General features: G+C 38.2%; 1 protein-coding gene across 1 annotated transcript in view; it reads left to right on the forward strand.

The window, feature by feature from the left end:
- The first annotated feature begins 19,530 nt into the window (after nucleotides 1–19,530).
- LOC106096037 (proton channel OtopLc) overlaps nucleotides 19,531–25,050 on the forward strand; it is a 35,506-nt gene continuing 29,986 nt past the window's right edge. The window contains exon 1 of the mRNA XM_059368377.1: nucleotides 19,531–19,680. Coding sequence (XP_059224360.1) covers nucleotides 19,559–19,680 — 122 coding nt within the window. The 5' untranslated portion in view covers nucleotides 19,531–19,558. The remainder of the gene's footprint in view (nucleotides 19,681–25,050) is intronic.

Raw genomic sequence — 25,050 nt, forward strand, 5'->3', positions numbered from 1 at the left:
TATACCCCCATCCAATGGTGGAGGGTAAAAAATAGAGATATTGAGCTGAAACTTAGCACAAATTCTTTTTTTGTCCATAAGCAGGCTAAGTTCGAAGATGGGCTATATCGGACTATATCTTGATATAGCCCCCATATAGACCGATCCGCCGACTTAGGGTCTTAGGCCCATAAAAGCCACATTTATTATACGATTTAACTGAAATTTGGGTCGGTGAGTTGTGTTAGGCCCTTCGACATTCTTCTTCAATTAGGCTCATCAATTTGGATCGGTCCAGATTTGCATATAGCAGCCATATAGACCTATTTCTCGATTTGTATTTCGCCCATAAAAGGCGCATTTGTTGTCCGATGTCGCCGAAATTTGGGACAGTGAGTTATGTTAGGCCCTTCGACATTCTTCTTCAATTTGGCCAAAACTTTGAATACCCACCACCTCGGATATATATATTAACCACCTTACGTGATAATACGGTGAAAAATTCATCACATATCCATAGAAACCCATAGAAACTATATCTAAATATGGTCTGATCTCCACTACATTCAAGAATAGCTATGTAAAGGTCCAACACAACTAATTGTATTAATTTCATCTGTTACTTAAATCGGGAGGTCGGTATGTGTATATGACAGCTATATTCAAATATAGACCGATCTGAATTATATTGAACAAGAATGTCGAAGAGCGTAACACTGTCCACTGAGTTAAATTTCAGCGAAATTCGAGTAATAAATATGCTTTTATTGACCCAAGAACTGAAATCGGGAGATAGGTATATATGGCTATATCCAAATATAGCCTGATCTTGACCATACTCGGGACGAATGTCGAACGGCTCAACAAAACTAATTGTAGTAAATCTCAACGAAATCGATTAATAAATTCACCGTTAATGGGTTTTAAACCGTAAATCGGGAGATCAGTATATATAGCAGCTACATCCAAATCTGATCCAAAGCCGTGTTGAACAGGAATGTCGGGGAGCCTAACACAACTAGTTATTTCAAATTTCAGCGAAATCGGACAATAAATACGCCTGTTATGGGTCCACGACCTTAAATTGAGAGATCGGTCTATATGGCAGTTATATCGAAATATAGACCGATTTTAACCATACTCGGTACGAATTTCGAGGGGCCCAAAGCAACTCATTGTGCCTAATTTCAGCAAAATCGGTTAATAAATTCACCTTTTATGGGCCTAGAACCTTAAATCGGGTGATATGTATATATGTCAACTATATCCGAATCTGCAGGGATGTTGAAGAGCCTTACACAACTCGCTATACCGATTTTTTGCGAAATCCGACAATAAATGCGTCTAGTGTGGACCTAGGACATTAAATCAGAGGATCGGTCTATATGGCAGCTATATCCAAATCTGGGCCGATCTGGGCCAAATAAAACAAAAATGTCGAGGGGCCTAACATAACTTGCTGTACCAAAATTCAGCGAAATCGGACAAGAAATGCGCCTTTTGTGGCCCCAAGACCTAAATCGAGTGATCGGTCTATATGGGAGCTACATCCAAATCTGGACCGTTCTGAACAAGGATGTCGAGAGGCCTAACACAACTCACTGTCCCAAATTTCAGCGAAATCGGATAATTAGTTCGGTTTTTGTGGGCCTAAGACCTTAAAGCGGCAGATCGGTATATATGGGGGCTTTATCAAGATAAAGTCCGATAAAGCCCATCTTCGAACTTATCCTGCCTATGGACAAAAAAAGAATCTGTCCAAATTATCAGCTCAATTTCTCCATTTTGAAAGACTGAAGCGTGATCTTAGATTTTTACGACTATCTAGAATATATATACTTTATAGGGTCGGAAATGGATACTTCGGTGTGTTGCAAACGCAATGACAAAATGAATTTACCATCATCGTTCGGTTAATGTTAAAGATACCGGCTAAGCCCAAATGAACGCAAAAGGCTATAACTTGACAATAACCAGCGACTTTGTTTGATCATTCATTTTTCAAAAGAATTTTCGCCCCGCTAATGAAGATTATCGTTGTTTTTCGAACTACGAGATGCATGAGCGGTTTTTTTCCAATGTGACAACTATTAGCCAACGTTTTTCTACTTTTATCTTAAAACTAAGTCGTTTTTTTGTTTATGGCGCTACCAAGGAAAATAAAGTCACTGAATATATCAAAGTTTACCTAAGCTTATCTAGTAGCGAGAGCTTCGACATTGCCCCTAATAAAGTGGCAGTAAAGGAAAATAAAATCTTTGACGACTGACAGATACACTGCACTATATTTTTTCTCTAAAATAAAAGAGCAGCATGGATTATTTGGTATAGTGTAACATTTTTTTTTTAGATAGATTGTTTTCTATATCGAATGTCATTTAAGGTCAGTCAACACCATTAATTCTAAGAATCATAAAATAGTTGTTGGTGCCGAATTTCATGAGTATCGATCAACAAAATGACCACATTATTACAACATTTGTTCAAATCGGACGAACATAGGGGCTATATATGAAAATCTAAAACGATTTCTTCAAGTTTCAGATGACTTCACTTGACCAAAAAAATGTATGTGCCAAATTCTAAGAGATCGGATGAAAATTGCGATATTTACTTTGTACTAAAACTGAAATAGACAGACGATACAATTAAGGAATAGGGCAGACGAACGTAGTTCGAATCAGAAATTGATTCTGAGTCGAACGCTAAGTTGTAATACAATGTACCACAGTAGTGGTGTAGAGCATAAATTTATACTCTAAAATAAATATTAACTGTTTTATTAACCCTGTCCATCATGGTTCACAGACGAGTTTGTATATTAATATACAGACGAGTCTGTGTGTCATGCTGGACAGGTGTAGACAAGAAGATAATATATATTTTTATTTATTTAATGAATACCTAGACAACAAGATTAAATCTTATAATTATATACAATTTAAAAGAAATGGACATTTTCGAGCATTAATAAAGAAAAGACAAATTTTTTAAATAACCAAAATAAACTTTAGATTAAGGTAGAAATTAATAATGTTTACCAGAAGAAAGTTACAGTTTTTAAATAAACAATATCGAAGATTAATTGAAAGCCTTTTCTTAAAAATTAATGCATTACTGATGTTCAAGATATCGTAAAGAAGAATATTCCAGGGATGTTTGTTTATTTATTAATTTTTTTTATACCCACCACCGAAGGATGGTGGTTGTCATTCCGTTTGGAATACATCGAAATATCCATTTCCGACCCTATAAACTATATATATACTTGATCAGCGTAAAAATCGAAGACGATCTAGACATGTCCGTCCGTCTGTCTGTTGAAATCAGTCTACAGTCTTTAAAAATAGAGATATTGAGCTGAAATTTTGCACAAATTCGAAGATGGGCTATATCGGACTATATCTTCATATAGCCCCCATATAGCCCGATCGTCCGATTAAGGGTCTTATGCCCAAAAAAGCCACATTTATTATCCGATTTTGCTGAAATTTGGGACAGTGAGTTGCGCTAGGCCCTTCGACATTCCTCTTCAGTTTGGGTCAGATCAATCCAGACTTGGATATAGCTGCCATATAGACCGATCCGCCGATTTAGGGTCTTAGACCCATAAAAGGCGCATTTATTGACCGATTTTGCCAAAATTTGGGACAGTGAGTTGCGTTAGGCCCTTCGATATACTTCTGAAATATGGCAGAGATTGGTTAAGATTTGGATATATCTGTCATATAGACCGACCTCTCGATTTGAGGTTTTGGGCCCATAAGAGACGCATTTATTATTCGATGTCGCCGAAATTTGGGACAATGAGTTGTGTTAGGCCCTCCGACATCCTTCTTCAATTTGGTCTACATCGGTCCAGATTTGAATATAACTGCTATATAGACCGATCTCTCGATTTTAGGTTTGGGACCCATAAAATGCGCATTTATTGTCCGATGTCGCCAAAATTTGGGACTGTAAGTTAAATTAGGCCCCTCGACATCTTCCTCCAATATGACACAGATCCGTACAGATTTGGATATAGCTGCTGTATAGACCGATCTCTCGATTTAAGGTTTTAGACCCCTAAAAGGCGCATTTATTGTCCGATTTCATCGAAATTTGGGACAGTACATTTTGTTAGACCATTCGACAGCCCCCTTCAATTTGGCCCAGATCGGTTCAGCTTTGGGTATAGCTGCCATATAGACCGATCTCTCGATTTAAAGTCTTGGCCCCATAAAAGGCACATTTATAATCCGATTTCCCTGAAATTTGACACAGTGACTTATGTTAGGCTTTTCGACATCCGGTTTTTTTTAGATATAGCTACTTAAAAGACCAATATTTTGTTATACACAATTGAATAATGACTTGTACTTATTAGTATTTGCTCCAAATCGGAACATATTTCGATATAGCTGCTATGGGGCACAAGGAATGCTTTTTTCATCGGACTTTGATGAAAGGTGGTTAAGATATATACCCGAGGTGATGCGAATACAAAGTTCGGCCCGGCCGAACTTAACGCCTTTTTACTTGTTTTTCATCAACTATTGGCAGCTGGGTTAATCATACAAGTAAAAATATTACATTACAATTTGAATATCCATTAAGTATAATCAGGAAGATACAAATAAACAAAAGAAGCAAAAGAGTGCTAAGTTCGGCCGGGCCGAATCTTATATACCCTCCACCATAGTTGCCATTTGTTGAGTTCTTTTCCCGATATCTCTTTTAAGGCAAACAAAGGATAAAAGCAAAGAATTACTATGCTATTGGAGCTATATCAAGTTATCAGCCAATTTGGATTGAATTGAATATTGGACACCATAGTAGAAGTCATTGTGTAAAATTTCAGCCAATTCGAGTAAAAATTGCGCCCTTAAGGGGCTGAAGAAGTAAAATAGAGAGATCGGTTTATATGGGAGCTGTATCGGGTTATAGATCGATTCGGACAATATTTAATACGTATGTTGAAGGTCATGAGAGAAACCGTTGTACAAAATTTCAGCCAAATCGGATAATAATTACGCCCTCTGGAGGCTCAAGAAGTCAAGATCCCAGATCGGTTTGTATGGTAGCTATATCAGGTTATACACTGATTTGAACCGCACTTGGCACTCTTGTTTGAAGTCATATCAGAACACTACATGCAAAACTTCAGCCAAATCGGACAAAAATTGCGGGATTCACGCACTCAAAAAGTCAAATCGCACTCAAGAAGTCAAATATATCACGTTATAGACCGATTCGGACCGTTGAGTTGACACAGTTGTTAAAAGTCATAACAGAACACTATATGCAAAATTTTAGCCAAATGGGACAAAGGTTCCGGCTTATAAGCACTCAAGAAGTCAAATCGGGATATCGGTTTATATGGGAGCTATATCAAGTTATAGACCGATTTGGACCGTACTTGGCACAGTTGTTGGAAGTCATAACATAACACTGCAAGAATGAAAACTGAGGCTACCAGGCTCTCAAGAAGTCAAACCGGGAGATCGGTTAATTTGGGAGCTATATCCAAATCTGAACCGATATGGCCCATTTGCAATCCCCAACGACCTACATTAATTGTAAGTATGTCTGCAAAAATTCAAGTGGCTAGCTTTACGCGTTCGATCGCTATAGTGATTTCCTCAAACGGACGGACGGACGGACAGACATGGCTAGATCGACCGACTCAGAATGTCGAGACGATCAAGTATACTTACACTTTATGGGATCTTTGTTCAATATTTCAAGGTGTTGCAAACGGAATGACTAGATTAGTACACAATGGGTATAACAATGAATGCCCAAAATTGCAAAATAAAGTACGCTTATATAAATCAAATACCTAAACTAACGTTTAAATGAATAAAAATTTCAATCGTTTCTTTTCTTCAATGCATTTAAACATTTTAATTCGAAATCAGCGAATCAAATTTGCTGATATCAGCAAACTTATTTTTCTGGGAATACGTCACGTAGAGGGTGCCCATGTGGACTGGTAAACTATTTACTCACCACCTATCTATACAAGTATTACAAATTTATTTAATATCTGTATTTAAACATTTTTCAGACAAAAAAAGTAAACGATGATAAGATCGTTAGCGTCGATAGATCACCGCGACAAGCCCAACGACAAAACACCAACGACCACTGAGCGTGAACGTAATGCTCGACGAGTAATGTATTCCAAACGAAAACCCCCACAATACGTAATTACAACAACAAATACAATCAAAGCGTTGTACTAACCGGTGTTATTTTATGGGCTTTAAGTCAACATCTTTTAAAAGTATCGATTCAGTTCAAAAAAATACACCGAACGCATAAAACATATCGGTGAGAAATAAACGCGGCGCGGCATTTCGTTTAGTGCTAGTGATATTTTTACAATTTGTTTCATCTAAACTCAGAGCATAAACCATTCCATCAGAAATGTTGAAAACGAAAATGGCAAATTGAGGCATAACATTTATGCAGCGATTCAAATTCTCAGCAATAGAAGTGGATAGACAACGACTTACAGCAACTACTAACTAAACACAGCAAACATCTTAAAAGTGCGTTGGTCACGATTTGATGGCATTGACAAATAAATGATCGGCATTCACATCCCAAAGTGTAAAAGTGAATTATCAGAAAAATGCCAAACGTAACCTTCAGGTAAAGTGAAAAACCGTCACGGCAACTGGCAATTAATGTTATTGACAACAAATCGTTTAGTTAAGTGGAGAAATTAAATCGTATCAAAGCACAAAAATATGGCACAAATAATAATCACTGCCATACTACCAGCACGGCACGGCACAAAAGCAATGCAATTGTTGTCTCATGTAGACATGTATGTTTGTAATCAATACATGTGTGTGTGTGTGTGTGTTTTTATGTGTTTATCTGTCTCCATGATAAGTGTTTTGACGGAATAGTTCTTGTGTGAAAGCCAAAGAAGTCAATCAATTGCTAGCAAAATTATCCTCAAGTATATGAAAAATATTTAAAAACAAGAAAACAGAAAATATTTTTGGTTTACTTAAAGTAAAAGTCGTTAATTAAACCAAATCCGGTTTCCTACACCATCCTTGAACGTTATGCATGTGTGTTACAGTGATAAGTCATGAAAAATAAAAGGTAACAAGCAACAAGTCCCAAACGTGAGGATACTACAGCAGAAAACTCTGTAAATATTTGGATTTATTCGAAATCTAAGTTTTTATTTGCGGAATATGAAGTTGTTTATAGCCTATATATAAATAAACAATTCAAAGTAAAATTTTTCCGATAGTCATATTAGAAAACAGTTAATCCACATATAAAAAACCGTGTATATATAGAAGGCTTACTTCAAAGGAAATCAAAAACAAGTAAAAACGTGTTAAGTTCGGCCGGGCCGAATCTTATATACCCTCCACCATGGATCGCATTTGTCGAGCTCTTGCCACGGTATCTCTTTTTAGGCAAACAAAGGATAAAAGAAAAGCATTGCTATGTTATTGGAACAATATCAAGCTGTGGTTCATTTCGGACCATAATTGAACTGAATATTGGAGACCATAGTAGAAGTCATTGTGTAAAATTTTAACCAAATCTAGTAAGAATTGCGCACTTTAGGTGCGGAAGAAGTAAAATAGGGAGATCGGTTTATTGGAGAGCTGTATTAGGCTATAAACCGATTCGACACTTATGTTTAAGTTCATGAGAGAAGCCGTTGTACAAAATTTCAGCCAAATCGGATAGGGATTGCGCACTCTACACGCTCAAGAAGTCAAGATCCCATATCGGTTTATATGACAGCTATATCAGGTTATGAACCGATTGGAACCATACTTGGCACAGTTGTTGGAAGTGATATCAAAACACTACGTGCCAAATTTCATTCAAATCGGACGAGAATTGCGCCCTCTAGAGGCTGAAGAAGTCAAGACCCCAGATGGGTTTATATGGCAGCTATATCAGGTTATGGAACGATTTCAACCATCCTCGGCACAGTTGTTGGAAGTCATAACAAAACACCTCATGCAAAATTTCAGCCAAATCGGATAGTAATTGCGACCTCTAGTGGCTCAAGAAGCCAAGATCCCATATCGGTTTATATGACAGTTATATCAGGTTGTGGAACGATTTGAACTATTCTCATCACAGTTGTTGAAAGTCATAGCAAAACACCTCATGCAAAATTTCAGCCAAATCGGATAATATTTGCGCCCTTTAGAGGCTCAAGAAGTCAAGACCCCAGATCGGTTTATATGGCAGCTATATAAGGTTATGGACCAATTTCAACCATCCTCAGCACAGTTATTTGAAGTCATAAAAAAAACACCTCATGCAAAATTTCGGCCAAATCAGATAAGAATTGTGCCCTATAGCGGCTCAAGAAGTCAAGATCCCATATCGGTTTATATGGCAGCTATAGAAGGTTATGGACAAATTTCAACTATACTTAGCACAGTTGTTGGAAGTCATAACAAAACACGTCGGGCAAAATTTCAGTCAAATCGGATAGAAATTGCGCACTCGAGACGCTCAAGAAGTCAAAACCCCAGACAGGATTATATGACAGCTATATCAGGTTATGAACCGATTTCAACCATCCTCAGCACAGTTGTTGAAAGTCATAACAAAACACCTCGTGCTAAATTTCAGCCAAATCGGATAATAATTGCGTCCTCTAGTGGCTCAAGAAGTCAAGACCCCAGATCGGTTTATATGGCAGCCATATCAAAACATGGACCGATTTGGCCCATTTACAATCCCAACCGACCTGCACTAATAAGAAGTATTTGTGCAAAATTTCAAGCGGCTAGCTTTACTTCTTCGGAAGTTAGTGTGCTTTCGACAGACAGACGGACGGACGAACATGGCCAGTTCGACTTAAAATGTCATGGCGTTCAAGAATATATATACTTTGTGGGGTCTTAGACGAATATTTCGAGGAGTTACAAACAGAATGACGAAATCAGTATACCCCATCCTATGGTGAAGGGTACAAAAACAAGTCATTGTGTATAATAAAATATTGGTCTTTTTAGTAGCTAGATCTAAAAATAAACCGATCTGAACCATATACGACACGGATGTGGAAAAGCCTAACATAAGTCACTGTGTCAAAATTTCAGTGAAATCAGATTATAAATGCGCCTTTTATGGGGCCAAGACTTTAAATCGAGATATCGGTCTATATGGCAGCTATATGCAAATCAAGATCGATCTAGGCCAAATTGCAGAAATATGTCACTGTCCCAAATTTCGTCAACATCGCACAATAAATGCGCCTTTTATGGGCCCAAAAGCTTAAATCGAGAGATCGGTCTATATGGCAGCTATATCCAAATCTAGACCGACCCGAGCCAAATGAAGGAGGATGTCGAAGGGCCTAACACAACTCACTGTCCCAAATTTCAGCATTATAAATGTGGCTGTTATGGGCCTAAGACCGTAAATCGGCGGATCTGTCTATATGGGGGCTATATCAATAGATAGTCCGATATAGCCCATCTTCGAACCTAACCTGCTTAGGGACAAAAAAAAGAATCTGTGCAAAGTTTCAGCTCAATATCTCTATTTGTAAAGACTGTAGCGTGATTCAACAGACAGACGGGCGGACATGGCTAGATCGTCTTAGATTTTTACGCTGAAATGGATATCTCGATGTGTTGCAAACGGAATGACAAAATGAATATACCCCCATCCTTCGGTGGTGGATATTATACGAAAAAAGAAAATCCCACCAGAAATTAAGTTATGGACTTTAAAAAGTCATTAACATGACGTTTGTGTAACGCACTATTAAACGAAAAGTTTACAAACTGACAAACTCACAAAGGTTGGCCTAGCACCTGCAATAGATAGTGTCGATCCTTTTTGCAATCGTAGGATCATTATAGGCCAAAGGCAGTGCTGGCAGCCCAAATCCGCTGCTACATCAATAACAACAAAGGCTCCATAAATGATATGAAAGCATATTAATCGAAAAATTTACAAACTGACAAACTCACAAAGGTTGGCCTAGCACCTGCAGCAATAGATAAAGTGTATCCTCTTTGCAATCATATAAATCCGTGCTGATTTCCACGGAATTTTGCATATACAAATCGTTATAAGTTCGTGCGATACTCCGGTTTTCGTGTGATTTTCATTTTATTATACCCTGCACCATAGGATGGGGGTATACTAATTTCGTCATTCTGTTTGTAACATCTCGGTCTGAGACCACATAAAGTATACATATTCTTGATCGTCATGTCATTTTAAGCCGATTTAGCAATGTCCGTCCGTTTGTCTGTCGAAACCACGCTAGCCGCTTGAAATTTTGCACAAACACTTTTTATTTGTGTAGGTCGGTTGGTATTGTAAATGAGCCAAATTGGTCCTTGTTTTGATATAGCTGCCATATAAACCGATCTTGGGTCTTGACTTCTTGAGCCTCTAGAGGGCGCAATTTTTGTCCGATTTGACAGAAATTTTGCACGTAGTGTTTTGGTATCACTTCCAACAACTGTGTTAAGTATGATTCAAATCGGTTCATAATCTGGTATAGCTGTCATATAAACCGATCTGGGATCTTGACTTCTTGAGCCAATAGAGCGCGCAATTCTCATCCGATTTGGCTCAAATTTTGCATGAGGTGTTTTGTTATGACTTCCAAAATCAAATCGCAAATCGAACATTATCAAAACATAATCTGATATATCTGCCATATAAACCGATCAGGGGTTTTGACTTCTTGAGCCTCTAGAGGGCGCAATTCTCATCCGATTTGGCAGAAATTTTGTACAACGGCTTCTCTCATGACCTTCAACATACGTGTCTACTATGGTCTGAATCGAACAATAGCTTGATACAGCTCCCTTATAAACCGATCTCCCGATTTTGCTTCTTGAGCTCCTACAAGGCGCAATTTTTATCCGAATGAACTGAAATATTACACAATGACTTCTACAATGGTGAGCATTAATTTATCGTCCGAATCGGACTATAACTTGATATAGCTCCAATAGCATAACAGTTCTTATTCAATATTCTTTGTTTGCCTAAAAAGAGATACCGCGCATAGAACTCGACAAATGCGATCCATGGTGGAGGGTATATAAGATTCGACCCGGCCGAACTTAGCACGCTCTTACTTGTTTACATTACATATCGTTGGTAACACTTAAAAAGCTGTACCAGAAATGAGTCAAATGTTTAGCCTAATTGCATACGCCATACGAATATTTGTGGCAATTACTTTTGATCTACCTTGGAGGAGGAGTTTAAAATTATAAAACTATTTTACAACATTATCAATATTTGTTATTATTTGGTTTTGGAATCGTTTGATGATAAAATGCAAAGCAAAACAACTAATTCGCCACACCATCATTGCGTTATTCTGACAGACACAACTAGGTGCACGGGCATGTTTTATTAGCTGTTGAAAATGGCAAAAACACAGTCACAGATTAAAATTTCAACAGAAAACGTCTTGCAAGGGCACAAAAGCATTTGCATAAACAGAAAACAAGTAAAAACGTATTAAATTGGATACCCAACACCATGGATATATCTATCATCCTATTTGAATGTATGTGAAAATATATTATAATATAAAATTTACGATAGAGCTCCACCTACATGTCAAATTTGAAATCATAATACAGAAAACCTAATATATACAAAACAACAAAAAACGTTATAAGTTCGGGCGGAGCGAGTCTTGGGTACCCACCATCATGGATTCCGCTAAATATGTACCCTCATTAACTGATATTTTTTGTCTCTCTTTCGAGACGAGCTCAATGATCGAAGAATTTCTTTGCAAATAGAAAAGGAAAGCCTGAATTGGCAACACACGCCAACCACTATGGGACGCGCTTCGCCTTTGGTTAGAAGACTTTTCAAACATATTCTATTAACTGTACTTTTCCCAATGCATGTGTTTTCTTGTAATGACAGCTTTTTTATCAACCAGATTATTTTGTAGCAATCAAATTGGGATTTAATTGTAGCTTCATTGGTCTCAAGAAGTCGTTTCGGAATATCGTGACTTGAGGGGCCCATATCGCCATATTAAGCGATTTGGATAAAACTTGGCACTGATGTTGTAAGTCAAAAGATAGGTTTTTGCTTCAAATTTCAACCAATTCAGGTGAAAATTTAGGCTTCAAGAGACTCAAGACTCGCATTTCTTCTATTCGAAGGTTAGGTGTTTGAAGGCCCAAATCGGACTATATTTGGATATGGCTGTCATATTGACCGATCTTCCGATTCAGACCTTAAGCACGTAAAAGCCATATGTTTTGTCCGATTCCACTGAAATTTTAAACTGGAAGTTGTACTTGGGCCCCGATATTCAAACTAAATATGGCCCATTTCGGACCATATTTACATATAGCTGCCATATTGACCAATATGCCGGTTTAGGGTCTTAAGCCCGTAACAGGCGCATTTATTATGCGGTTTCGATGAAATTAGAAACAGTGTGTTGTTTTAAACCTCCCGACATCCGACTCAAATATGATTCAGGTCAGTCCCTATTTTCATACAGCTGTCATATAGACCGATCTGCTGATTAAGGTCCTTAGCCCATAAAAGCCATAATTATTATCCGATTTTGCTGAAATTTGTAACATTGATGTTTTCAAATATGTTTCAGATCGGTCTTTTTTCAGACATAGATGCCAAATAGACCGATCTGCCGATTAAGGGTGTTAACCCCATAAAAGCTGCATTTATTAGCCGATTTCGCAAGAATTTGATAGAGTGACTTGTATTAAGCTTCCCGTCAATGGACCAGCCATTCCAGGATCAGAATATATTTAGATACAGCTGCCACGTAAACCGATCTTCCATTTTAGAGTCTTAATCCCATAAAAAGCGGATTTTTTGGCCGATTTCGCTAAAACGGTGTCTTTTATAAGAGTTCTCGGAACCTGAATCAAATATAATCCACACCAGCCCCCATTTGCATATTACTATGGATAAGGTAGTGGAGTTTTTATAAAAGAGCCTAGGCTATTTATCCATGGTGGTGGGTATTCAAAGTTTCGCATAGCAGAACTTAACACGTTTTTACTTGTTTTATCGATTTCGCTTAAATTGTAGGAAAAAATGGTATCAGACCTTTCTACTTCCTTGACGAATATAGTTAAGATGTGATGATAGTGAGATATGGAAGTAATGTTGAGCTTTCTCTTAATCGAAATTATTGATGCCATAAAAAAGTTTTTTATCTTATTTCGCTTAAGTTTAAAATTTTCGTTCTATTTGTTTTAAGATATATTTGAAATTTAAATATTAAAATGGACCAAGAATACCTTTTTCAGAGCCATTAATGTATGTCACCACTGGAAAATAGTTGAGTAGACTACAAGGTGGCGACAATTTACCATTTTGGCCGATTTTTAATCATTTTTGACTTAACGGTAACGGTATCAGTAACGAAAATTTCGTTTAGGATATGCCAATGCATTTCTTATGGTAACGAAAATTCCGCCAGAGGTGCATACTGCCGACCTTAAAGATACAACGACAAGTTAAGAAAATTACTTAGAATTACATTTTATGTGCCCATAAGTATCTACCCCAAAACAGATGTCAATTACAATATTGTTGTAATAAAAATAAATATTATTGCGGACAATTATTGCGAATATGTATATCACATGCCATTTACCTATTGAATAATATTAAACGCAAACATTTGAGTACATATCTGCAAAAAAATTGTTCCGCTTGCCCATATTTTTTTACCCTCCACCATAGGATGGGGGTATACTAATTTCGTCATTCTGTTTGTAACACCTCGAAATATGCGTCTGAGACCCCATAAAGAATTAATATTCTTGATCAACATGTCATTTTAAGTAGATCTAGCCATGTCCGTCCATCTGTCCGTCCGTCTGTCCGTCCGTCCGTCTGTCCGTCCGTCTGTCCATCCGTCTGTCTGTCTGTCAAAAGCACGATAACTTTCAAAGGAGTAAAGCTAGCCACTTGAAATTTTGTACGAATACTTTTTATTAGTGTAGGTCAGTTGGGATTGTAAATGGGCTAAATCGGTCCATGTTTTGATATAGCTGCCATATGAACCGATCTTGGGTCTTGACTTCTTCAACCTCTAGAGGGCGCAATTCTCGTTCGATGTGACTGAAATTTTGCACGTTGTGTTTTTCTATCACTTCCAACAACTGCGCTGAGTATTCTTTAAATCAATTCATAATCAGATATAGCTGTCATATATACCGATCTTGGATCTTGACTTCTTGAGCCAATAGAGCGCGCAATTCTCATCCGATTTGATTGAAATTTTGCATGAGGTGTTTTGTTATGACTTCCAACAACTGCGCTAAGTATGGTTTAAGTCGGTCCATGTTTTGATATAACTCCCATATAAACCGATCCTGGGTCTTGACTTCTTGAGCCTCTAGAGGGCACAATTTTCGTCCGATTTGACTGAAATTTTGCACGAAGTGTTTTATTATAACTTCCAACTACTGTGCTAAGAACAGTTCAAATCAATTCATATTCAGATATAGCTCCCATATAAACCGATCTTGGGTCTTGACTTCTTGAGCCTCTAGAAGGCGCAATTCTCGTCCGATGTGACTGAAATTTTGTACGTTGTGTTTTATTATAACTTCCAAATACTGTGCTAAGTATGATTCAAATCAATTCATAATCTGATATAGCTGTCATATAAACCGATCTTGGATCTTGATTTCTTGAGCCAATAGAGCGGGCAATTCTCATTCGATTTGATTGAAATTTTGCATGAGGTGTTTTGTTATGACTTCCAATAACTGCACTAAGTATGGCGCAAATCGGTTCTTAAGCTGATTTGGCTGCCATATAAACCGATCTGGGATCTTGACTTCTTGAGCCTCTAGAGGGCACAATTCTCATCCGATTTGGAAGAAATTTTGTTCAACGGCTTTTCTCATGACCTCCAACATTTAATCAACAATCAAATGTCTAATATGGTCTGAATCGTTCAAAAGCTTGATACAGCTGCCACATAAACCTATCTCCCGATTTTGCTTCTTGAGCCCCTACTAGGTGCAATTCTTATACGAGTGAACTGAAATATTACACAATGACTTCTACAATGTTCAGCATTCATTTATGGTCCAAATCGGACTATAACTTGATAGAGTTCCAATAGCATAACAGTTCTTATTCAATATTCTTTGTTTGCCTAAAAAGAGATACCGCGCATAGAACTTGTCTAATGCGATCCATTGTGGAGGGTATATAAGATTCGGCCCGACCGAACTTAGCACGCACTTGCTTGTTCTTTGTCTTTTTTTAAGTGAATTTTTGCGCTATTTGTTGAAGGTCTCGTCTCGTTTATTTATAGATGACCAATAATTAACAGATTTCGTTGATACAGCCTTTAGTCCATGATGTTATTGACAGACTTTCAAACTCAGAACAGACTCGTCAATGACTTCTTTGTTGGGCAGCGATTGGGTTATTAAAATTTTACTCAAAATGCCTATGCAAAACTATTGGACCAGAGAAAAGGCATTATTTCTTGAAATTTTGGAAGTTTTGAAGGATAAGTACAACCCAATGATATCTCTCTGCTCGGTTTAATAGTAAATGTTTGCAACCTTTCTGAAATTTACCCTAAAGTTTGAATCAGAATTCCGATATTAGGGTCTTTGTAATATGAGAAACCAAAAAATTTTGAGTTTGAGGAGTAAAATTCAAATATTGACCAATTTTCCCATGAAAATCAGTAGTTGAACAAGTCTCATTTAACAAAATTTTTTTTGAAATTTTCTATTTTCAATGTTTTTTTTAATCATATTTGATTAGATTCCCATATAAGTCATACAATTTGCATACCTATCAAATGTCAATATTAGAGCATCATTTCACGAGACAGGCAATTCAGCAGCATTTTACACTTGCGAACATTTCTAATAAATTAAGCAAACCTTAACAGACGAGTAAGGAAAAGCAAAAGTCGGGCGGTGCCGACTGTATTGTACTCTACACCTACCCTAAAAGTACAAAGTGGGAGCTATAACTAATTCTGAACCAATTTTGATGGACGCCGACGGATGTTTTCAGATGGGCTTTTAAAAAATTCGTATCAAATTTCGAACAAATAAGTTCATACTGTAATAACTACGGTTGACAAATGACAACATTATTGCAAATTACCCAAAATCTGACGAACATATATATGGGAGCTATATCGAATTCTGAACCGATTACCACCAAACTTCTTAGATATTGTGGTAGTTATCGAGAAAAGCGTTGTGCAAAATTGTAGCAAGATTGGTCAATAAATCCGCTTGCAGTGGCTCAAGAAGTGAGATCTAGCGATATACATATATGGCAGCTATATCTTAATCTGAACCGATTTCGACCAAACTTCTTAGATATTGTGGTAGGCGTCGGGGAAAGCTTAACGCAAAATTTTGGGAAGATTAGTCAATAAATCCGCTTGCAGTGGCTCTAGGTGTGAAAATCGGGTGATATATATCTTCTTATATATAAAAATCAAATTGCGTTTGTTTGTCGGTTTGTTTGTTTGTTTTTATACCCTCCACCATAAGATGGGGGGTATACTAATTTCGTCATTCTGTTTGTAACTACTCGAAATATTCGTCTGAGACCCCATAAAGTATATATATTCTTGATCGTCGTGAAATTTTATGTCGATCTAGCCATGTCCGTCCGTCTGTCCGTCCGTCCGTCCGTCCGTCCGTCCGTCCGTCCGTCCGTCCGTCTGTCTGTCGAAAGCACGCTAACTTCCGAAGGAGTAAAGCTAGGCGCTTGAAATTTTGCACAAATACTTTTTATTAGTGTAGGTCGGTTGGTATTGTAAATGGGCCATATCGGTCCATGTTTCGATATAGCTGCCATATAAACCGATCTTGGGTCTTGATTTCTTGAGCCTCTAGAGTGCGCAATTCTTATCCGATTGGGATGAAATTTTGCACGACGTGTTTTGTTATGACATCCAACAACTGTGCCAAGTTTGGTTCAAATCGGTCCATAACCTGATATAGCTGCCATATAAACCGATCTTGGGTCTTGACTTCTTGAGCCTCTAGAGTGCGCAATTCTTATCCGATTGGAATGAAATTTTGCACGACGTGTTTTGTTATGACATCCAACAACTGTGTCAAGTATGGTTCAAATCGGTCCATAACCTGATATAGCTGTCATATAAACCGATCTTGGGTCTTAACTTCTTGAGCCTCTAGAGGGCGCAATTCTTATCCAATTTGAATGAATTTTGGCACGTAGTATTTTGTTATGATATCCAACAACTGTGCCAAATATGGTTCAAATCGGTTCATAACCTGATATAGCTGCCATATAAACCGATCTGGGATCTTGACTTCTTGAGCCTCTAGAGGTCGCAATTATTATCCGATTTGCCTGAAATTTTGTACGACGGATGACTGAATCGGTTTATAGCCTGATATAGCTCCCATATAAATCGATCTCTCTATTTTAATTCTTGAGCCCACAAAGGGCGCAATTCTTATTCGAATTGGCTGACATTTTACACAGGTCTCCAACATATAATTTAATTGTGGTCCAAACCGGACCATATCTTGATATCGCTCTAATAGCAGAGCAAATCTTTTCTTATATCCTTTTTTTGCCTAAGAAGAGATGCCGGGAAAAGAACTCGACATATGCGATCCATGGTGGAGAGTATATAAGATTCGGCCCGGCCGAACTTAGCACGCTTTTACTTGTTATGTTTGTTTGTGTGTTCCTTATAGACTCAAAAACAGCTGAACCAATTTCCTTGAAATTTTCACTTGTGGTGCATAGTGATCCCGTGGTGAAAATAGAGTACTACATTTTTTGATATATGAAGGGGGGCGGACCATCCCCTTAAACCCTAATTTTCAGACACGCCAGATCTCGGTAATGCGTGGTGCGAAATTTTGTGTGCTCTCTTATAGTACCCTAAAAATAAAAATTTTGTATCCAAATGAAAGGTATTTGGGAGTAAAGCAGGAATTTGATAACAATATTTGGGAAAAAGTGTCTATGAGACCAGCCCAACCCCATAACACCACCCATATAGGATGTATTTGCTGACCATTCCAATATGGGGCTGTAATAAGAGGTATTTTAGAGTAGAACACAAATCTCATATATAATTTCAGGGCCAAGTCGCTGACCCCCAAGTGGGTCATGTTTGCGACTATGGAAATATGGGCCTCAAATGAACGGTATTTTGGAGTAGACCACTAATCTGATATCGAAATTCCGGACCAACTTCCTAGGAAACGTCCCACACCCATAACAATCCCCAAATGGGACGGATTTGCTTACCATGACAATTTGCGTCTTAATGAGAGTGGAACTCGATATTGATAGTTTTTAGGGCCCTTAGCCTAAACCGGACATATTTGCTTACTTTTGCAATAAGGGGTTCAATGAAAGGTATTTGAGTTTAGAAAACGAATTTGACATTCAATTTTGAGGCCAATGCCAATATGGGGTTCAAATAAATGATATTTGAGAGTAGAGAACGATGCTGGTATATTTTCAGGCCTAAATGTTTACCGACCACTTCAATGTGGGGCACAAAAAAACGGTATTTGAGAATAGAAAACAAATCTTATATCCATATGTGGGACCATGTATTTGGGGCATAGCTCCTTTTCCAAAAAAACCCCCCGAAGACTACAAATTTTGGTGCCAAGTGTTTGAGAATGCCTCATCTCATAAACTCCCCCTTAACCAATGCCAATATGGGGTTTAAATAAATGGTATTTGAGCACGATTCTGATGTTTTTTTCAGGGCCAAATGTCTAGGTGGTCGCCTTACCTCCTAAAAACCCCCAAATCGAACATCATGACAATATCCGGCTGAAATAAAGACTTTTGAGAATAGAGTATATCAAAAACCCAAACATTAATGACCCTAAACCTTTCGAGCGAATTCATGGACCAATAAAGATCATAAAGGATTCAGATAAAGGCATTTATATTCTCCAAATCTGAACCGATTTTCTTCAATCTCAATAGGTTTCGTCTCTTTGACAGAAAAAAACTGTATGTGTCAAATTTGAAGACGATCGGATGAAACTTGCGACCTATAGTTTGTACACAAATTAACATGGACAGACGGACAGACAGACGAACGGACATGGCTAAATCGAATCAGATAGTGATTCTGAGTTGATCGGTATATACTCATCAATGAGTCCGTCTCTCTTCCTTCTGGGTGTTACAAACAAATGTACTAAGTTATAATACCCTGTACCACAGTAGTGGTTTAGGGTATAGGAATGACAATACACAAAATGCCATGCATGCCGCAAACACAAAAACTACGATTTCGGTTAGTGAAAAATAAAAACAATTTTGACATTTTCCAAACCGCAGAAAATGATGAATGCCCACAAACCGTATTACGACTATAAATGGAAGTGCTAAAATTTATGGTAAACTGAGATATTTCTCATCGAGAGATAATAAGAGATTTTTTTTAATTTATTATGGGAGGAAAAGGTTTATTTTTTGTATATTCCATCTGAAATCTTCTTGAGACAGAGAATTGTGAGAAGTTTCATTGGCGACCCCCATAGGTGTGAGCAATTTTTTTCAGTTTTGAAACAGAATCCGTAGACGAAAGATGTCGTTGAATAATTTAAACAGCGGTTCCGCGTATTTATATGATGCTCCCCGTCATTTATGGAAAAATCGTCAAAAAGTCCAATATCGATTCGATGCACGCGGTGGTGATAAGAAGTACAAGTGCGTCAACTTAAAATAAATGGGTTTAATAAACAACAATATTGAATTGGTTTTGTTATTAAAAAAAGTGCAAAATCTCAACAACAATAAAAAAAATATATTACAAATGCATCAAGATACCAGTCGAAATTAACTTATTATGCAAATTAAGAATAAGCCAAAGTGTTTACACCAAAGCGAGTGAAATTTATGCAAATTCTAAAGCAATAAAAATCTTTATTAATGCATTTATTAAATAGTCATTTAGCTCATCAATAAATTCTAATTAATTTATATAAAAGTAAAGTATGAAAATATATGAGGAAAAAATAAGACGACAATGTAAAAGAGCTTTCGACATTTGAAATGATATTCCGAAATTGTTTTAAGATGACAATTGCTTTGAACTGTTGGAGATGTTCTTCAGAATGTCTAAGCAAACAATCACAATCAATGAAGGATTTACGAAAAATGTGTGACCCGACTCTTTTATGACACCTACTCAAAGACGATCGGCTATGACATCAGTTTTCGCCGAAAACCCAATGTATTGAAAAACAAGTAAAGACGGGATAACGTCGACCTTCTGATACCCACGACCACATTGGGTATGCAGGTCAAGTCGTCAAAACTAAAATTTGCTTATATTCGAAATGCATCTCCGATCATTGAGCTCGCCTCGAAAGAGAAACAAACAAAAATTGTAAAATTTTATGATCTTCGCCCTAACAGGCAAAAAAAAACTTGAACAAGTAAAAGCGTGCTAAGTTCGGCCGGGCCGAATCTTATATACCCTCCACCATGGATCGCATTTGTCGAGTTCTTTTCCCGGCATCCCTTCTTAGGAAGATTTAAGAAAAGATTTCCTCTGCTATTAGAGCGATATCAAGATATGGTCCGGTTTGGACCATATGATGGTCATGAGAGGATCCGTAGTATAAAATTTCAGGCAAATCGGATAATAATTGCGATCTCTAGAGGCTCAAGAAATCAAGATCCCAGATCGGTTTGTATGGCCGCTATATCAGGTTATGAACCGATTTGAACCTTATTTGACACAATTGTTGAAAGTAAGAATAAAATACTTCATGAAAAATTTCTGCCAAATCGGATAGGAATTGCGCCCTCTAGAAGCTCAAGAAGTCAAGTCCACAGATCTGTTTATATGACAGGTTATAAACCGATTTGATACTAACTTAGAACAGTTTTTGAAAGTCATAGCAAAATACGTCGAGCAAAATTTCATTTCAATCGGATAAGAATTGCGCCCTCTAGAAGCTAAAGAAGTCAAGACCCAAGATCGGTTTATATGGCAGCTATATCAAAATATGGACCGATATGGCCCATTTACAATACCAACCGACCTACACTAGTAAGAAGTATTTGTGCACAATTTCAAGCGGCTAGCTTTACTTCTTCGGAAGTTAGCGTGCTTACGACAGACAGACGGACGGACGGACATGGCTAGATCGACATAAAATGTCGCGACGATCAAGAATATATATACTTTATGGGGTCTCAGACGAATATTTCGAGTAGTTACAAACAGAATGACGAAATTAGTACACCCCCATCTTATGGTGGAGGGTATAAAAATGAAAAATTTGCGGAGCCCGGCCAGGATTCGAAACCTGGGCACACGGAGCAACAGCGAAAGCCGTTTCCGCTGTCTTAACGTTCGAAGCCATCAATACAACTTCCAACAGATTCAGAATATCATGTGTAGTACGGAAGAAGTGTAATTTGTCACAGATAGACTGTCTATCATTACACAAAAATACATGCATTGGGAAAAGTACAGCTAATAGACAGGGTCGTCGAGCGTGGTTAATGTGGTAATTGTATCATAGATGTGTTTCGCTATTAATACGGTTCAAATACAACATACCAACGCACGGCCCACACCTAATATGGTTGAAAAGTCTTCTAACCAAAAATACGAAAGGCGTCCCATAGTGGTTGGTGTGTGTTGCTATCTTTGGCTTTCCTTTTCCATTTGCATCTCCGATCATTGAGCTCGTCTCGAAAGAGAAACAAACAAAAATTTGAAATGTAGAATTTCGCCCAAAATCCTGACATATTGTGGGAGTTACAGCAAAAATCATAGTGCAAAATATTGAGAAGATCGGTTGATAAATGCGATAGTAAAGACCTAAATCTGTGAGGATCGGTTAAGAAATGACCAAATTTTTGCAATAATAATCAAATCGGACGAAAATATATATAAGAACTATATCTAAATCTTAACAGATTTTAACCAAAAACGGGATACATAGTTAAAATCCTCATCATATGAAGAGACATTGTGCAAAATTTAGATAAAAAGAAATACACTGACAAAGGCTTTAAAAGTGAAAATTGGTTGATACATACATATGAGGGGTATATCATAATATTCTATGAAATTCAACAGCAATGTCGGGAGTCATAAGGGAATCCTTTGTGCCAAGTTCCATGTGAATCGGTTTACAAACCACGTTATTGCAATATTAGTCCAAATCTGTCGAATATATATGCGAGAGCTATGTATATCCAAATCTGAAAAGATTTCGTTCATAATCCGCACGTTTTGTGGTAGTCGTAGAAGAAAGCGAAGTGCAAAGTTTTGTTAGCATTCATCAATACTGTATCGTCATTTGTGAACCTATTCTCACGAAATTCGGCATAAGGGAGTCTGTTGTGAGTCTCGACTTTAGTGGTGATTTTGATAGAAATCGGTTCAGATAAAGACATAGTTGCCATATACATGTATCGCCCGATTTCAACTTCAAGAACCTTTGCAATCACATTTATCAACCGATCATCTCAAAACTTTGCACTACGTTTTCTTCTACGACTACCACAAAACGTGTAAAAATCAATGGTTAAACGATTGGGAAAATTACTTCGACAGGCTATAGATCTTAAATAAGGTTATTGTACATATTGAGTTGCCAGAGCATAGTTCCGATTGAAAGCCAATTGTACCTGCAAAAAAAAACGTTGAAATAAGGAAGAGTTAAGGAGAAATATAAGAGAGGAATGATATATTCCTCGTAACTACTTATGTTGGGCCGCTGTAACACTTCAGTGAGATTATACATCCAACTCAGGGGAGGACTTGGGAAGAAATTGACGAGAATGTCAACAAGAGTGGGGTCTTTAGAAGATAAACCCCACAAGAAAAACTCTGGATGACCGGGGAGATTCGCAACATTGGGAAAGAGGTTCACAGACTTTACAACAGAGCAAGTGTGTAAAAAGCGCCACAGTGTAATACAGGATGTGTATTACACACGACTCAAGAAATACAATAAGATAATCAGAAGGGTAAAACGTGCTTCCTGGAAGCTTTTCTGCCAAAAGGTCGATAGAGATAATGACGCCGCCAAGATAAAAAATGTCTCTCAAAAACCCATATCCAAACTGAAACGTTAGTAGACGACATGGGAGTGAGAGCAGAGACAGCGGAGGACATGTTTAGGCTTTTGATAAAAACCCATTTTCCTTAGCATTCGAAGGTACTCACGGAGACACCGGAATCTTGGAATAGTGAGGTTGATCGAAGGCTTATCATAACGGAATTTATGGTAGACGAAGCCTTGAGAAGCTTCCAACCATTTAAGTCACCCGTACCTGACAGAATATTTCCGGCGTTACTACAGAAGGAGGCGCCGACTATCTGGCGCCCCATCTGGCCAATATATTCACAGCGGGCCTTAGACTTGCATATACTCCGAAATCCTGGCTGGTGGCAAGGGTGGTATATATCCAAGCCCGGCAAGGCAAGTTATGCGACACCAAAGGCTTACAGACCTATAAGCCTTACGTCCTTTCTACTCACAACCATGGAACGTATTGTGGACATCATGATAAAGAGTAGGACATCCAGCGAACTGCTCAAATACAAGCAGCATGCCTATGTCAAGGAAAAGTAGGTGGAGACTGCCGTGCTCAAGGTTGTGCATAAAAACGAAACATCCTTCGATGCCAAGACGTACACATTGACGGTATGCATTGGCATCGAGCAGGTCTATTAACAATGAGCGGACCGACACACTGATTAGAGACCGGATAAACCATATGGATAAATTGTCGGTCCCATGACATAAAAAAAGAGAGAAATTGGCACAGGGCACGCCACCGGGGGCATTTTATCACCATTCCTATGGGTGACAACCATAAATGACCTATTGCGGATGCTGACTAAGGAGAGATTTGAACCCGTTTGCTACGCAGATGATGTTATTATACTTTTAAGGGGTAAGGATCCGAACCAGCTATGCAGAACTGGGCTTGACCTAGGAGTCTCATTGTTAACCCAGAGTAGACTGAAATCTACCTGCTCACAAGGAAGACGAAGGTTGGCCAATTTCACGTACCACGTTACCTCAATAGAACAATTTCGATATCGAATACTTAGGTGTGATCTTGAATGGAAAACTGAATTGGAAGTGTCATATTCAGAAATGGGGCCTGAACCCGAGGATAGTCCAATGGCTCTACGGGAGTGTGATTAGACCAATACTTATTTACGCCTCAGTATTTTGGTGGACTGCCAAGGAAAAAAAAGTGCAACATAAGGACAATAATACAACAGGTTCAGAGAACATGTTGTCTTGGCATAGGCGAAGCGATGAGAACCACGCCCACTAGGGCACTGGAGACTATTCTAGATATCCGACCCATTGGCATACAGATTAAGTATGAGGCAGCCATAGCGGCTATGACCCTTAAGACAATGGGAGAATGGATAGAGGATGGGAGCAGCTCATTCTATCACGGTATAATCGAGGCGACGATAAAAAACCTGGAAGGAATGGAAGAGGTCTCCGATCGGATGCCTGAAACGACACTTGAGGTCGAGCGGCAGGCACTGCTGCCAGCGGCACAGTCTTGGACGGACGGAACCTTAATATTGCCACCTGGAAGAACGTGTTACACGAATGGATAAAAGCTAGAGGACAGAGTGGGACTGAGTTTTTTTTTGACTGCCTAACCATAATACAGGCCTGTATCCAGAGATCGGGGCGATCTCGGAATGCATGAAGTAGTGTGGTGTTAACGCGAAGACGTCGAGTAAGGTCAATAACACCGGGACGGTAAGATCACGAACAGCCTTGGAGTGCAAGAAGGAGATTAACGCCTTCTCTGAGGACGACACGATCCGCATTGTTTGTATGCCGCGCCATGGCGGAGTGGGCGGGAATGAAAACTCAGACGATTAGGCAGTGATGGCCAGAGTACTGCCGTCAAAAATCTTGGTTAGCCCGAAGTCTTTTTAGTAAACTAGTTGTTTCTCGCACGTTTATAGCTAGGATGTAGAAACCTTTTGCAGTTTGTTAATAGACATGTTGGCCTACTTGAAACTGTTTATAACTTTGAATGCGGTGCTGTGCGATTGGAAAAATT

The sequence above is a fragment of the Stomoxys calcitrans genome, chromosome 4 (genome assembly GCF_963082655.1).
Source record: "Stomoxys calcitrans chromosome 4, idStoCalc2.1, whole genome shotgun sequence".
In the NCBI taxonomy this organism is placed as follows: Eukaryota; Metazoa; Arthropoda; class Insecta; order Diptera; family Muscidae; genus Stomoxys; species Stomoxys calcitrans.